Source organism: Solea senegalensis, linkage group LG7, assembly GCF_019176455.1.
Source record: "Solea senegalensis isolate Sse05_10M linkage group LG7, IFAPA_SoseM_1, whole genome shotgun sequence".
In the NCBI taxonomy this organism is placed as follows: Eukaryota; Metazoa; Chordata; class Actinopteri; order Pleuronectiformes; family Soleidae; genus Solea; species Solea senegalensis.
Genome location: NC_058027.1, coordinates 17639807 through 17654507, shown reverse-complemented (window position 1 = coordinate 17654507; position 14701 = coordinate 17639807). Strand labels below are relative to the sequence as shown.

Below are 14701 nucleotides of genomic sequence, written 5' to 3'. Positions count from 1 at the left end.
GTCATAGTATAGTATGTTTTCCAAAAATGGTCTAAAAAGTCATAGTATAGTATGTCGTCCAAAATCGGTCAAAAAAGTCATAGTATAGTATGTTGTCCAAAATTGGTCAAAAAAGTCATAGTATAGTATGTCATCCAAAATCACCCAAAAAGTCATCGAATAGTATGTCGTCGAAAATTACCCAAAAAAGTCATAGTATATAGTTTGTTGTCCAAAATCACCCAAATAAGTCATAGTATATATAGTAAGTCGTCCAAAATCACCCAAAAAAGTCATATGATAGTATGTCGTCCCAAAAAGTCATTGTATAGTATGTTGTCCAAAATTGGTCAAAAAAGTCATAGTATAGTATGTCGTCCAAAATTGGTCAAAAAAGTCATTGTATAGTATATCATCCAAAATCACCCAAAAAGTCATAGTATAGTATGTCATCCAAAATCACCCAAAAAGTCATAGTATAGTATGTCGTCTAAAATCACCCAAAAAAGTCATAGTATATAGTATGTTGTGCAAAATCAGTCAAAAAAGTCATAGTATAGTATGTCGTCCAAAATCACCCCAAAAAGTCATAGTATCGTATATGTTCCAAAAACGGTCGAAAAAGTCATAGCATAGTATGTCGTCCAAAATCACTCAAAAAATCATAGTATAGTATGTCGTCCAAAATCACCCAAAAAATCATGGTATATATAGTATGTCTTCCAAAATCATTCAAAAAAGTCATAGTGTTGTATGTAGTCCAAAATTGCAACCAAAGTTAGTCAATTATAGTCACAAGAAATGTCATAGTTTCGTAGGTTGTCAAAAATCGCACCAACATGACACTGTAGCTTTGCATTAATTTCGTTAGTTCGTTAATTTCAGTTAGATATTCGATTTATTATTCAACCAGAATTCAGTTAAACCATTACACAAAAACATAAATCCAAAGACATCAGTATGGCTGTTGACATCTTTGTATAACATTTTCATGATGTATGATTTTACATAAACTCTCTTGTGAGACACATCAAACACTCTTTGGTGACCCTTTGTGGCCACAGTGGCCCAACACTTAGTTGGCCTATGCTTTGGGTCATCTCTTTGGCACATGTGTTATGGTGACAGAAAAAGGACACCATCCATGTTTATATTGATCCCCTATGAGCCTTGTTGTCATTGTGTCACTCTGCTGACCACTGGGATTGATGGGCTTTATGAAAAAAACATGATGACTTGATTCATGACACAAATAAACTTTAATATTCTATGTCCAAAAAAATAAAGGGAATATGATTTACCTTGTCACCATTGTGTTTTGTTTGCTATGACACAGGGATGTTTGCTATGACACACAACAACACAGGGCCACAGGACTGTACTGTATGAACTTCTTTATCAAGCATTGATATTAATCAATTAGGGGAACAGAAGTTTTCTGTTGCCTCTTTAAAGATAAACACCTAGCTTGTGTGTTATTTTCACCTATTAGTAATAAATAAATAATAAACAAATTAATGTTAAAAATAAATTAAATATTTCTTCATATTTTGGGTTTTAAATATTTCATATCGAGTTAAAATTGACTCCATGCCCCCACAACGCAAGTGGTAGAGTTAATAGCATTATAATCAGTAAGTTCTAGGCAACGTTTTTTGAAAAGTTGAAGAGAAAAAAGAAAAGGTGACATCACAACATGGATTTTTAAGTAGTAAAGCTTCCTACCCAATGTATTATTATTTTCCTTACAAATGTTTAACAATTATTTGGCCATCCTTCCTTTGCTCAGTGATTGTATTTAGGTGAAGATGACTTCATGTATATATGAAAGCAGTGCTTAATTTGTAAATCATAAGGTGCCGGAATGCAAAGTACATATGACAGCTCAGGGATGACGAGACGGGGACAGGTCCCGGAACATATACAGAAAACGTGCTGAAAACAACATGAAAATGCCCACTTGCAACACTGTGGGACTTACAAGCTTCGATTTCAAATAATATCCATGGCCCACATCACCACAGGTGGGACTTACAGTATACAGTCAGCAATTCATTTCTCAACAGGTCTAATGTGAAAAAAAAAAAAAGGGCTTTTAATAAATCACACATATCTTCCATCATTATTATTATTCAAAGATTGGCACGGCGGCCTATTAATAGACAGTATGCTCACCATATTTAGTAGTCCAAAACACCCCATATCACGAGCATGTCTGGATTCTCCTCCTCCTCTTTTTTTCGGGTTTTACTGCGTGTGTCTGTGGCAGTTCTGTGTCCTTTGGCCACCCACGACCCCACATACGGGACTGGATTGAATTTGGCCAGAGGGGGTCCAACAAGATTTAGGAAGAGTAAAGTTGATATGGTGGATGTGAGCAAAGAGGCATGCTTGGGAGTGCAAATCAGGTTCATTTGAGAAAATCTGCGCTCACATTCAGCACTTGCAATGGGAATGCTGTTGACAGCAAAAAGTAACTCCATCAGCTCATCGGGGGTGTCTTTTCCATCGGAGTCTCTGTACTTTCTGTAGGCCCGTATCATACGACTGCACGCGGGTTGGCAATGTTGAAGAGCTGACACAGTGATTCAACCTCAGTCCCTCCATATAGCACACCTGCGTCCTCGGGCCAGTACTGTGCTTAAAGCACCTTCAACTCCACAATTAACTTATTATATCCAGTTTTATCCTTGAGATAAGATACGGTTCTCCAAGTTCTATATATATGTGTTTTTTTTGTAGTTTTTTTGATGAGAGGTACCGGATCTGCCCAAATAAGTACCGGAACACAGGGAGGCCAAAATTAAGAGGTGCTGGATCTTGTTCCGGCAGGATCTGGCTCAAATTAACCCCTGTATGAAAGTATACAGTAACAGCAGTCGTGTTGTTTTACCTTTATTTTTGACATTTGTTGGGGTCATATATTCTGTAGTAAACTTGACCATTATTTATCATAGATTATAGTTGCTTTTATTAATGACAGGATGAAAAGAACACAAACAGGACATTTAACTTTAGCATTATTAGCAGCCATAGAGGGCGTTGATCCTGATGATGTCCCAGCGGGACATGCCCCGCCTCTGGCCGATCTGGACATTGGGGTTGGGGATGGGAGTGATTGTATCTCTCCCGTACTGGACAGTGAAGGCTGTTCTTCCATAGTGCATGACGGAGGAGTAGTCGTAGGGAGTGTTCAGGTTGTTGGTGTTCTGCTTGTAGAAGTTGTAGGCATTCTGTGGGTTAATGTACTCCCAGTTGATCTTGACATAGTTGTCACGGTCGCTCCTGGTCTGCTCATGCTGGAAGCCCAGAGCGTGGTTGATCTCGTGCAGGACGACACCGTGATAGACGCAGCCCTGTCTGTTCAGAGAGAGCACCTGTCTTCCTCCCACTCTGCCCAGAGCGGAGAAACATCCAGCTCTGTTCTCGATGCTGATGTAGTCATACTCGTTCTGACGGGGGACAAAGCGGATGCAGGTACTGCTGTGGTAGACCTTCATGGCAGAGTCGATCTTCTGCTTTTCCCAGCTGGTGAACTGACTGCTCACAGTGAATGGGATTGTCACCAGACCATTGTTTCCTTTCTTCCACTGGCAGCTCTGATACCAGCACTTCATGGCGTTTCTGGTTTTGGGAGCGAGCAGGTCTCCTTCCAGCAGGATCTCATCTGTGGCATTGTTGGAGGTCAGAATCCTGGTGGTGATGTCAACGTCGTCTTCATCTTCATTTCCTTCATCATGGAGAGGATGAGCCTGAGAGAGGCCGAGCAGGAGCAGCAACAGCAGGCTGACAGTGGGAGTCATCTTCAGGGTTGGTCTGGAGGCTGTGGAGCTTCTGTGGAGAGACTCCTGATGATCTATGTTAGACTCAGTGCTGCCCAGGGTCTTTATACTCTCCACTATAGGTGTGTCTACAGGAGGATTATGGGCTGGGGTCCAAACTGTTAGCATTAAATAAACATTTTGAGGGAGGACTCCACAGACAAACCTACTGATTCAACATGTTTTGTTATGTTTGGTCAGTAGGTCTGATGAACACAAGCTTACCAAGGCAAGATTTTATCTTAAACACTTTACATGGTCCTCAACCAGTTAGCCCTGGTCTTATTTTTGAAGAAGCAATCTAATCTAATCTAATCTAATCCAATCTAATCTAATCTAATCTAATCTAATCTAATCTAATCTAATCTAATCTAATCTAATATTTCCTTGAGACCTCCCTTGTAACAAACTGCCCAGCTGTCATAATGATCATACACCCTGACGCCAATCCAGTTTCTCATTTTCTCATTTTTTATAGTATGAACTTTTTAAACTGTGTCAAGCACAAATCATTAGGGGAACAGACATTTTCTGTTGCCTCTTTAAGGACAAATACTTGGCTTGCACTTCATTTTCACTTATTAAGAAATTATTATCACATATTTTCACCAAAGAAATGCCCTCACAACCCACAAAGGATAGATGGTAGAGTTAATTAATTGATGGACTGGTGGATGATTTATGTAACTTGTGTAATTCATCATAATCAGTAAGTTTTGGTATAGGCAACATTTTTCCTATTCTTTTGACAACTGCAAAGTTAAAGAGAAAAAGAAAAGATGGCATAGACACATGTTTTTTTTAAAAAAAGGTTTGTCTCTGTAGTCTTTCATCCAATGATTATTTAGCCCTGACAGTGTGGACCCCAGCCCATAATCCTCCTGTAAACACACCTGTAGAGAAGAGTATAAAGACTCTGGACAGCACTGAGTCTAACATAGATCATCAGGAGTCTCTCCACAGAAGCTCCACAGCCTCCAGAACAACCCTGAAGATGACTCCCACTGTCAGCCTGCTGTTGCTGCTCCTGCTCGGCCTCTCTCGGGCTCATCCTCTCCATGATGAAGAAAATGAAGATGAAGACGACGTTGACATCACCACCAGGATTCTGACCTCCAACAACGCCACAGATGAGATCCTGCTGGAAGGAGACCTGCTCGCTCCCAAAACCAGAAACGCCATGAAGTGCTGGTATCAGAGCTGCCAGTGGAAGAAAGGAAACAATGGTCTGGTGACAATCCCATTCACTGTGAGCAGTCAGTTCACCAGCTGGGAAAAGCAGAAGATCGACTCTGCCATGAAGGTCTACCACAGCAGTACCTGCATCCGCTTTGTCCCCCGTCAGAACGAGTATGACTACATCAGCATCGAGAACAGAGCTGGATGTTTCTCCGCTCTGGGCAGAGTGGGAGGAAGACAGGTGCTCTCTCTAAACAGACAGGGCTGCGTCTATCACGGTGTCGTCCTGCACGAGATCAACCACGCTCTGGGCTTCCAGCATGAGCAGACCAGGAGCGACCGTGACAACTATGTCAAGATCAACTGGGAGTACATTAACCCACAGAATGCCTACAACTTCTACAAGCAGAACACCAACAACCTGAACACTCCCTACGACTACTCCTCCGTCATGCACTATGGAAGAACAGCCTTCACTGTCCAGTACGGAAGGGATACAATCACTCCCATCCCCAACCCCAATGTCCAGATCGGCCAGAGGCGGGGCATGTCCCGCTGGGACATCATCAGGATCAACGCCCTCTATGGCTGCTAATAATGCTAAAGTTAAATGTCCTGTTTGTGTTCTTTTTATCCTGTCATTAATAAAAGCAACTATAATCTATGATAAACAATGGTCAAGTTTACTACAGAATATATGACCCCAACAAATGTCAAAAATAAAGGTAAAACAACATGACTGCTATTGTCATTTTTAGGTGACTGTGTTTGAGATTACAAAATACTTTCATATATACATGAAGTCATCTTCACCTAAATACAATCACTGAGCAAAGGAAGAATGGCCAAATAATTGTTAAACAATTGTTTAGAATAATAATAATAAATTGGTTAGGAAGCTTCACTACTTAAAAATCCATGTTGTCACCTTTTCTTTTTCTCGTTAACTTTTCAGTTATCAAAAGATTAGGAAAAAATGTTGCCTACAATTTACTGACTGTGATGCTATTACACAAGATACATATATCATCCACCAGTTCATCAATTAATTAACTCTACCACTTATCCTTTTTGCGTTGTGGGGGCATGGAGCTAATTTTAAGTTCATAGGTAATATTTAAAAACCAAAATATGAAGAAATATTTAATTTCTTTCTAATATTATTTTATTTATTATTTATTTATTACTAATAGGTGAAAATAACACACAAGAAAGATGTCTGTCTTTAAAGAGGCAACAGAATACTTCCGTTCCCCTAATGATTAATGCTTCATAGAGTTTAAAAAACAGTCCTGTGGCCCTGTGTTGTTGTGTGTCATAGCAAACATCCCTGTGTACAAAAACACAATGGTTACCAGGTAAATAATATCTCCTATATTGTTTTGGATGTAAAATATTAGAGTTTCTTTGTGTCATGAATCAAGTCATCAGTTTTTTTCATGAAGCCCATCAATCCCAGTGGTCAGCAGAGTGACATCATGACAACAAGGCTCATAGAGGATCAATATAAACATGGATGGTGTCATTTTTCTGTCACCATTACACATGTGCCAAAGAGCTGACCCAAAGCATAGGCCAACTAAGTGTTGGGTCACTGTGGCCACAAAGGGTCACCCAAGAGTGTTTGATGTGTCTCACAATAGAGTTTTTTGTAAAATAAATAATATGTCATGAAAATGTTACACAAAGATGTCAACAGCCATACTGATGTCTTTGGATTTATGTTTTTTGTATAATGGTTTAACTGAATTTTGGTTGAATTTTATATTAAATATTTAACTGGGAATTAATGCAAAACTACAGACTCTATGTAAATGTGTATGTAACTGATAAAATTGAAGCTAGATTGAGAAGTGTAATAATGAATAAAGACGCCTGAGGCTAAAAAAAGCAGTTAATCTCTCTTGAGCAATTTTTAGATGATCCAGAACGATAGCTAAAATATATCACATCTGCTGTTAAGCCACACAGAAAGCATTTTTACACATGTTTCAGTTTTGGATGATGACATAAAAATGATATAGGTGTAACATCTGTCAGATTTAAGTTGGACTAAATAACACATTTGGTATAAACTGATTGTGTTTGTGACAATAAATCCCAGAGAGATAGCACCAGTTTCATGGTTCTTTTGTGTCACAGAGCTGAGCCTCTAATATTTTCAAAACATGAAAACAAAATCAGGCCCATATATTGGTGAGCATCTCCCAATCACATAACTGGTTGAAGACCATGTAAAGAAGAACAATTTAGCCTTGGTAAGCTTGTGTTCATCCACTTACTGACCAACGATAACAAAACATGTTGGATCAGTAGGTTTGTCTGTAGAGTCCTCCCTCCAAAGGTTTATTTAACCTAAGAATTTGAACACCAGCCCATAATCCTCCTGTAGACACACCTATAGTGGAGAGTATAAAGACCCTGGGCAGCACTGAGTCAAACATAGATCATCAGGAGTCTCTCCACAGAAGCTCCACAGCCTCCAGAACAACCCTGAAGATGACTCCCACTGTCAGCCTGCAGTTGCTGCTCCTGCTCGGCCTCTCTCGGGCTCATCCTCTCCTGGATGAAGGAAATGAAGATGAAGACGACGTTGACATCACCACCAGGATTCTGACCTCCAACAACGCCACAGATGAGATCCTGCTGGAAGGAGACCTGCTCGCTCCCAAAACCAGAAACGCCATGAAGTGCTGGTATCAGAGCTGCCAGTGGAAGAAAGGAAACAATGGTCTGGTGACAATCCCATTCACTGTGAGCAGTCAGTTCACCAGCTGGGAAAAGCAGAAGATCGACTCTGCCCTGAAGGTCTACCACAGCAGTACCTGCATCCGCTTTGTCCCCCGTCAGAACGAGTATGACTACATCAGCATCGAGAACAGAGCTGGATGTTTCTCCGCCCTGGGCAGAGTGGGAGGAAGACAGGTGCTCTCTCTGAACAGACAGGGCTGCGTCTACCACGGTGTCGTCCTGCACGAGATCAACCACGCTCTGGGCTTCCAGCATGAGCAAACCAGGAGCGACCGTGACAACTATGTCAAGATCAACTGGGAGTACATTAACCCACAGAATGCCTACAACTTCTACAAGCAGGACACCAACAACCTGAACACTCCCTACGACTACACCTCCATCATGCACTATGGAAGAACAGCCTTCACTGTCCAGTACGGAAGAGATACAATCACTCCCATCCCCAACCCCAATGTCCAGATCGGCCAGAGGTGGGGCATGTCCCGCTGGGACATCATCAGGATCAACGCCCTCTATGGCTGCTAATAATGCTAATGTTAAATGTCCTGTTTGTGTTCTTTTTATCCTGTCATTAATAAAAGCAACTATAATCTATGATAAACAATGGTCAAGTTTACTACAGAATATATGACCCCAACAAATGTCAAAAATAAAGGTAAAACAGCATGACTGCTATTGTCATTTCTAGGTGACTGTGTTTGAGATTACAAAATACTTTCATATATACATGAAGTCATCTTCACCTAAATACAATCACTGAGCAAAGGAAGAATGGCCAAATAATTGTTAAACATTTGTAAACAATAATAATAACAAATTGGTTAGGAAGCTTCACTTCTTAAAAATCCATGTTGTAATTGTGTCACCGTTTCTTTTTCTCTTTAACTTTTCAGTTATCAAAAGATTAGGAAAAAATATTGCCTACAATTTACTGACTGTGATGCTATTACACAAGATACATATATCATCCACCAGTTCATCAATTAATTAACTCTACCACTTATCCCTTTTGCGTTGTGGGGGCATGGAGCTAATTTTAAGTTCATATGTAATATTTAAAAACCAAAATATGAAGAAATATTTAATTTCTTTCTAATATTATTTTATTTATTATTTATTTATTACTAATAGGTGAAAATAACACACAAGAAAGATGTCTGTCTTTAAAGAGGCAACAGAATACTTCTGTTCCCCTAATGATTAATGCTTCATAGAGTTTAAAAAACACTCCTGTGGCCCTGTGTTGTTGTGTGTCATAGCAAACATCCCTGTGTACAAAAACACAATGGTTACCAGGTAAATAATGTCTCCTATATTGTTTTGGATGTAAAATATTAGAGTTTCTTTGTGTCATGAATCAAGTCATCAGTTTTTTTCATGAAGCCCATCAATCCCAGTGGTCAGCAGAGTGACATCATGACAACAAGGCTCATAGAGGATCAATATAAACATGGATGGTGTCATTTTTCTGTCACCATTACACATGTGCCAAAGAGCTGACCCAAAGCATAGGCCAACTAAGTGTTGGGTCACTGTGGCCACAAAGGGTCACCCAAGAGTGTTTGATTTGTCTCACAATAGAGTTTTTTGTAAAATAAATAATATGTCATGAAAATGTTATACAAAGACAACAGCCATACTGATGTCTTTGGATTTATGTTTTTTGTGTAATGGTTTAACTGAATTTTGGTTGAAGATTATATTGAATATTTAACTGGGAATTAATGCAAAACTACAGACTCTATGTAAATGTGTATGTAACTGATAAAATTGAAGCTAGGTTGAGAAGTGTAATAATGAATAAAGACGCCTGAGGCTAAAAAAAGCAGTTAATCTCTCTTGAGCCATTTTTAGATGATCCAGAACGATAGCTAAAATATTTCACATCTGCTGTTAAGCCACACAGAAAGCATCTTTACACATGTTTCAGTTTTGGATGATGACATAAAAATGATATAGGTGTAACATCTGTCAGATTTAGGTTGGACTAAATAACACATTTGGTATAAACTGATTGTGTTTGTGACAATAAATCCCAGAGAGAGATAGCACCAGTTTCATGGTTCTTTTGTGTCACAGAGCTGAGCCTCTAATATTTTCAAAACATGAAAATAAAATCAGACCCATATGTTGGCGAGCATCTCCCAATCACATAACTGGTTGAAGACCATGTAAAGAAGAACAATTTAGCCTTGGTAAGCTCGTGTTCATCCACTTACTGACCAACGATAACAAAACATGTTGGATCAGTAGGTTTGTCTGTAGAGTCCTCCCTCCAAAGGTTTATTTAACCTAAGAATTTGAACACCAGCCCATAATCCTCCTTCTGACACACCTATAGTGGAGAGTATAAAGACCCTGGGCAGCACTGAGTCAAACATAGATCATCAGGAGTCTCTCCACAGAAGCTCCACAGCCTCCAGAACAACCCTGAAGATGACTCCCACTGTCAGCCTGCTGTTGCTGCTCCTGCTCGGCCTCTCTCGGGCTTATCCTCTCCTAGATGAAGGAAATGAAGATGAAGACGACGTTGACATCACCACCAGGATTTTGACCTCCAACAATGCCACAGATGAGATCCTGCTGGAAGGAGACCTGCTCGCTCCCAAAACCAGAAACGCCATGAAGTGCTGGTATCAGAGCTGCCAGTGGAAGAAAGGATACAATGGTCTGGTGACAATCCCATTCACTGTGAGCAGTCAGTTCACCAGCTGGGAAAAGCAGAAGATCGACTCTGCCATGAAGGTCTACCACAGCAGTACCTGCATCCGCTTTGTCCCCCGTCAGAACGAGTATGACTACATCAGCATCGAGAACAGAGCTGGATGTTTCTCCGCTCTGGGCAGAGTGGGAGGAAGACAGGTGCTCTCTCTGAACAGACAGGGCTGCGTCTACCACGGTGTCGTCCTGCACGAGATCAACCACGCTCTGGGCTTCCAGCATGAGCAGACCAGGAGCGACCGTGACAACTATGTCAAGATCAACTGGGAGTACATTAACCCACAGAATGCCTACAACTTCTACAAGCAGAACACCAACAACCTGAACACTCCCTACGACTACTCCTCCGTCATGCATTATGGAAGAACAGCCTTCACTGTCCAGTACGGAAGGGATACAATCACTCCCATCCCCAACCCCAATGTCCAGATTGGCCAGAGGCGGGGCATGTCCCGCTGGGACATCATCAGGATCAACGCACTCTATGGCTGCTAATTTTTATCCTGTCATTAATAAAAGCAACTATAATCTATGATAAACAATGGTCAAGTTTACTACAGAATATAGGACCCCAACAAATGTCAAAAATAAAGGTAAAACAACATGACTGCTGTTGTGTCATTTTTACGTGACTGTGTTTGAGATTACAAAATACTTTCATATATACATGAAGTCATCTTCACCTAAATACAATCACTGAGCAAAGGAAGGATGGCCAAATAATTAACTTCACTATATATATATATATATATATATATATATATATATACATATAAATATATAAATAAAGAAATATTTAATTTATTTCTAATATTATTTTATTTATTATTTATTTATTACTAATAGGTGAAAATAACACACAAGAAACATGTTTGTCTTTAAAGAGGCAACAGAAAACTTTAAAAAGCTAATACTGTACAGTCCTGTGGCCCTGTGTTGTTGTGTGTCATAGCAAACATCCCTGTGTACAAAAACACAATGGTTGCCAGGTAAATAATATCCCCCATATTGCTTTTGACATCACCAGGAGCAACGCACTCTATGGCTGCTAATAATGCTAATGTTAAATGTCCTGTTAGTGTTCTTTTTATCCTGTCATTAATAAAAGCAACTATAATCTACGATAAACAATGGTCAAATTTACCACAGAATATATGACCCCAACAAGCCTCAAATGTCCATAAAAGAGTAGTTATCTTTACTACTTCTAATCCTCCATAATTAAAATAAAACATATACTCTGTGTCATGTTGTTGTCCTGATCAGAAGTCCTGAAATGTGGCTCCAAATATCCCACTCATTGGTTTTGATCTCAAATATAATCCAATATAATTGTTCCTATATTTTGACATATAATCCCTTGAACTGGAAGAAGTTTTTTCACAAATCTTTTTATTAACTCATAACTCGTAATAATCATCAGCATGATCAGCTCTTCACAATGTCCCATTTTTACACCATGTTGTTGACAGAATGCTGTGCTAATCATTATATGACCTTTCCTATAAGGTCAAGAGTGGAATGACCTTGAGTCTCTACATCAACATCATGACAGGAAACTGTTAAAAAACACAGCATTGCTCACAATATTCTCATGTCTACACAACACAGATGCCTTGAGCTATTACTGGAGATGTACAAATGGCCACTTAAATGTGACAGTGAACAAGCTTTTTGGATGAATATTTACATGTGAAAATATTGGTGCATTGCATTCTGTTGTTGGTGTTTTTTTTGCAGAAAAAGATAATAAAGCAAACAGGACAAATGTGAAAGACAATCAATCAGATGACATAATGTGTGTACAAGTGCTGCAAAGAACACAGCTCCCCATTTGGCTGCCTGACTTTGGTTTTGGCATTCAGCATTAATGCTTACATCATTTACATCTGCGTTTTGGCGATTTATCTGTTTGTTACAGGATAAATGCACAAGTGTGTGCGTTCCTCTTACAGTGGACCTTGTGATTATGAGGCATCCTAAAATAATGTCTTCAATCGGTTTGCACTGCATCAGCAGGTACTGTGGTAGGTCTTAAATCACCACAGCTACTCTGAATGACTCCATGAGAAATGGATGCTCACCCTGCTGAGTCCACACTTTGTCTGATAGATTGTGCTGCTTCAGATGCTATTGAATTTGTCCTGACTGGTCTAAAGAATATTGTGGAGCCAAAAGCTGCAGGGTGAGTGTTGAGTGAACTTGGCACTCTGTGCTCTCTTATTTCACGGTTATGATCGAGGATTTTCAGCCTGTGTTTTTTCACTGCTGTCATTTTCATTTCTTCAGCACCACAAACTTTAGAGCAGATGAACTGCATCATTCCAATCCATGACAAAAGAGAACACATATATTTGGACATCTTTTTTTTTTATAATAAGAAAAGGAAGCTGATGCAAGATAAATACATGCTCACATTTTATGAAAAATAATAACACTCTTCCAACATTGACAGTTGAGATGAGTATTAATAATGGAAGAGAACCAAGTGGCAGCTTAAAGCCTTTAAGTTCAAAAAGCCAGTGTGTGAAGACTTTTCAGGTAGAAGAGTTACAGCAGTGCAACACAGTGAGCTGCTGACGTGTATAATAGAGTTCTTGTTTGGCAACTCCTGAATTTCTCACCACCCTGAAGCCCAGTAGAACACACTACAATCAAGCCTGTAACACCACAAAAACATAACAATAACAAGAGCACTCAGACAGCACAGAACACTTTGTCATCTGTGTTTTACATACCAGCGCCTGAATGTTTTACATTTTGTTCCACTGGATCAAGAAGATTCCTACAGTTTTGCCCATTATAAAAAATAGGGATCTCTTGAAAATGTCATCAGTGGGTAGATTCTTACCAAAATGTTGCAGGAACATATTTGGGTGATTACCTAACCATCGCCCTCAAAAACTGTAGACAGGAAGTTGCTAAAAGAAGAAGAAACTTACATATAAGCCCATGTTGATGAAAACACATGGTAATAACATGGTAATCAAAGTAACATAACATGTTGAAGTGCTATGAGCTGCTTTGCTGCAAACCAAAACAGAATTTTGGGGCTGCAAATGAAAATGTAAATAAATGGGAATAAATGGTCTGTGGCAAAGTGATCAGTGAAGCCAGTATTTCAGTTTAAAGCGACACAATGTTCAATCTCAACGTTCAAATGATGTCTCGAAGATTATTTTGATGGTACAACAGGGTGAATGTCACCTCTGTCAAAGCCTGAGCATGGTCTGCATCACCTGTATTTGCACTGTTTAACTTCTGGTTTTGGGTCTGTGCTATAAAAAGAACTATAACATTCTATGTCACAGCACCACTGCCACCCCCCTCTCCCCTCACTTGAATGACAAAGTACAGGTGCAACAATTCATTCAGTATATGTCATGGCAGAGGCAGCACAAAAATTGAAGAGAGTTAAGGAGAGTGATAGAATAATGGCGCTTATCCACTGCCCAATCCCAGCTTGGCTCAACTCAGTTTTTTTTTTGCTTTTCCATTAGCAATAGTACCTGATACCTGGTACTTATTTTAGTACCTGCTCTTGTGAAGTGAGCTGAGCCGATACTATGTGTGACGTTGTCAGACTGCCGGCCACATTGGCTGAAAGTTGGCAGTGGAAGAATCATGAGTGCAACAGGCGACACTGGAGTCAAACCAGACAATGCCAAACTGTAGATCAGTTAAAAAGACCTACAAATCCTGGACATGCGTTAATCTCAAACATTTAGCAAGGAAATTAAATATTTAACAGAGGAGTCCGGTATATTTAGCGACAGCACTGCTGAAAGCAGCAATTGTGAGCAGCGAGCCGCACCACAACCCCTACGATTCTGTGAACAAATCTTTTTACTGAAGTGCTCTTTTTATCTGCTTTACCAGTCACCAGTTTGTGTGTCACGTTTAAAACAAAGTCACGGCAGTTTCTTGCCGCCGTGCTATGCCCACGTTGGAGGTACAATAGAAATGGAGCCAAGGCGAGGCGGGACTGTACAGTAGTAAAGCGCCATATGAGACTGAACAAGGGAGAATCCTGGTCCGGCTTTTACTCTACAGTGTTTGCATTTGTTCTGCTAGCAGAGGAATACTTCCGAGGGTGACCTGGTCCTGTTACTGTTGGACTTATAAGTGTAAATAGTTTGCTTATCATCTATGTCCATCATGGTACAGTTGTGTTTGGTACAGTACAGTATGGTTTTGGAACGGTAAAACCCTAGAACAGTAACTTTACTTTGGTAGACGGGGACCCT

At 39.8% G+C, this 14701-nt stretch overlaps 5 protein-coding genes across 5 annotated transcripts in view; 3 read left to right on the top strand and 2 right to left on the bottom strand.

Moving 5' to 3' along the window:
• Positions 1–2522, bottom strand: part of LOC122772629 (thrombospondin type-1 domain-containing protein 4-like) — a 15872-nt gene extending 13350 nt beyond the window's left edge. The window contains exon 1 of the mRNA XM_044030817.1: positions 2187–2522. Within this exon, the coding sequence (XP_043886752.1) occupies positions 2187–2522 (336 nt within the window). The remainder of the gene's footprint in view (positions 1–2186) is intronic.
• Positions 2523–2926: 404 nt separating this feature from the next.
• Positions 2927–3824, bottom strand: LOC122772537 (high choriolytic enzyme 1-like). Its single transcript, XM_044030682.1, has one exon. The coding sequence runs from the start codon at positions 3780–3782 to the stop codon at positions 3003–3005; it is 780 nt and encodes a 259-aa protein (XP_043886617.1). The 5' UTR covers positions 3783–3824; the 3' UTR covers positions 2927–3002.
• Positions 3825–4752: 928 nt separating this feature from the next.
• On the top strand, positions 4753–5718 carry LOC122772533 (high choriolytic enzyme 1-like). Its single transcript, XM_044030679.1, has one exon. It carries the CDS (start codon positions 4795–4797, stop codon positions 5572–5574), a length of 780 nt encoding a protein of 259 aa, XP_043886614.1. The 5' UTR covers positions 4753–4794; the 3' UTR covers positions 5575–5718.
• A 1666-nt stretch (positions 5719–7384) lies between these two features.
• On the top strand, positions 7385–8506 carry LOC122772542 (high choriolytic enzyme 1-like). Its single transcript, XM_044030689.1, has one exon. The coding sequence runs from the start codon at positions 7479–7481 to the stop codon at positions 8256–8258; it is 780 nt and encodes a 259-aa protein (XP_043886624.1). The 5' UTR covers positions 7385–7478; the 3' UTR covers positions 8259–8506.
• Positions 8507–10075: 1569 nt separating this feature from the next.
• On the top strand, positions 10076–11167 carry LOC122771993 (high choriolytic enzyme 1-like). The gene has a single exon (XM_044029601.1). It carries the CDS (start codon positions 10170–10172, stop codon positions 10947–10949), a length of 780 nt encoding a protein of 259 aa, XP_043885536.1. The 5' UTR covers positions 10076–10169; the 3' UTR covers positions 10950–11167.
• The last annotated feature ends 3534 nt before the right edge of the window (positions 11168–14701 follow it).

Excerpts from the sequence above, each read along its gene's own strand:
- LOC122772533 (XM_044030679.1), top strand. The coding sequence starts at position 4,795 with ATGACTCCCACTGTCAGCCTGCTGTTGCTGCTCCTGCTCGGCCTCTCT.
- LOC122771993 (XM_044029601.1), top strand. The coding sequence starts at position 10,170 with ATGACTCCCACTGTCAGCCTGCTGTTGCTGCTCCTGCTCGGCCTCTCT.
- LOC122772537 (XM_044030682.1), bottom strand. The coding sequence starts at position 3,782 with ATGACTCCCACTGTCAGCCTGCTGTTGCTGCTCCTGCTCGGCCTCTCT.
- LOC122772542 (XM_044030689.1), top strand. The coding sequence starts at position 7,479 with ATGACTCCCACTGTCAGCCTGCAGTTGCTGCTCCTGCTCGGCCTCTCT.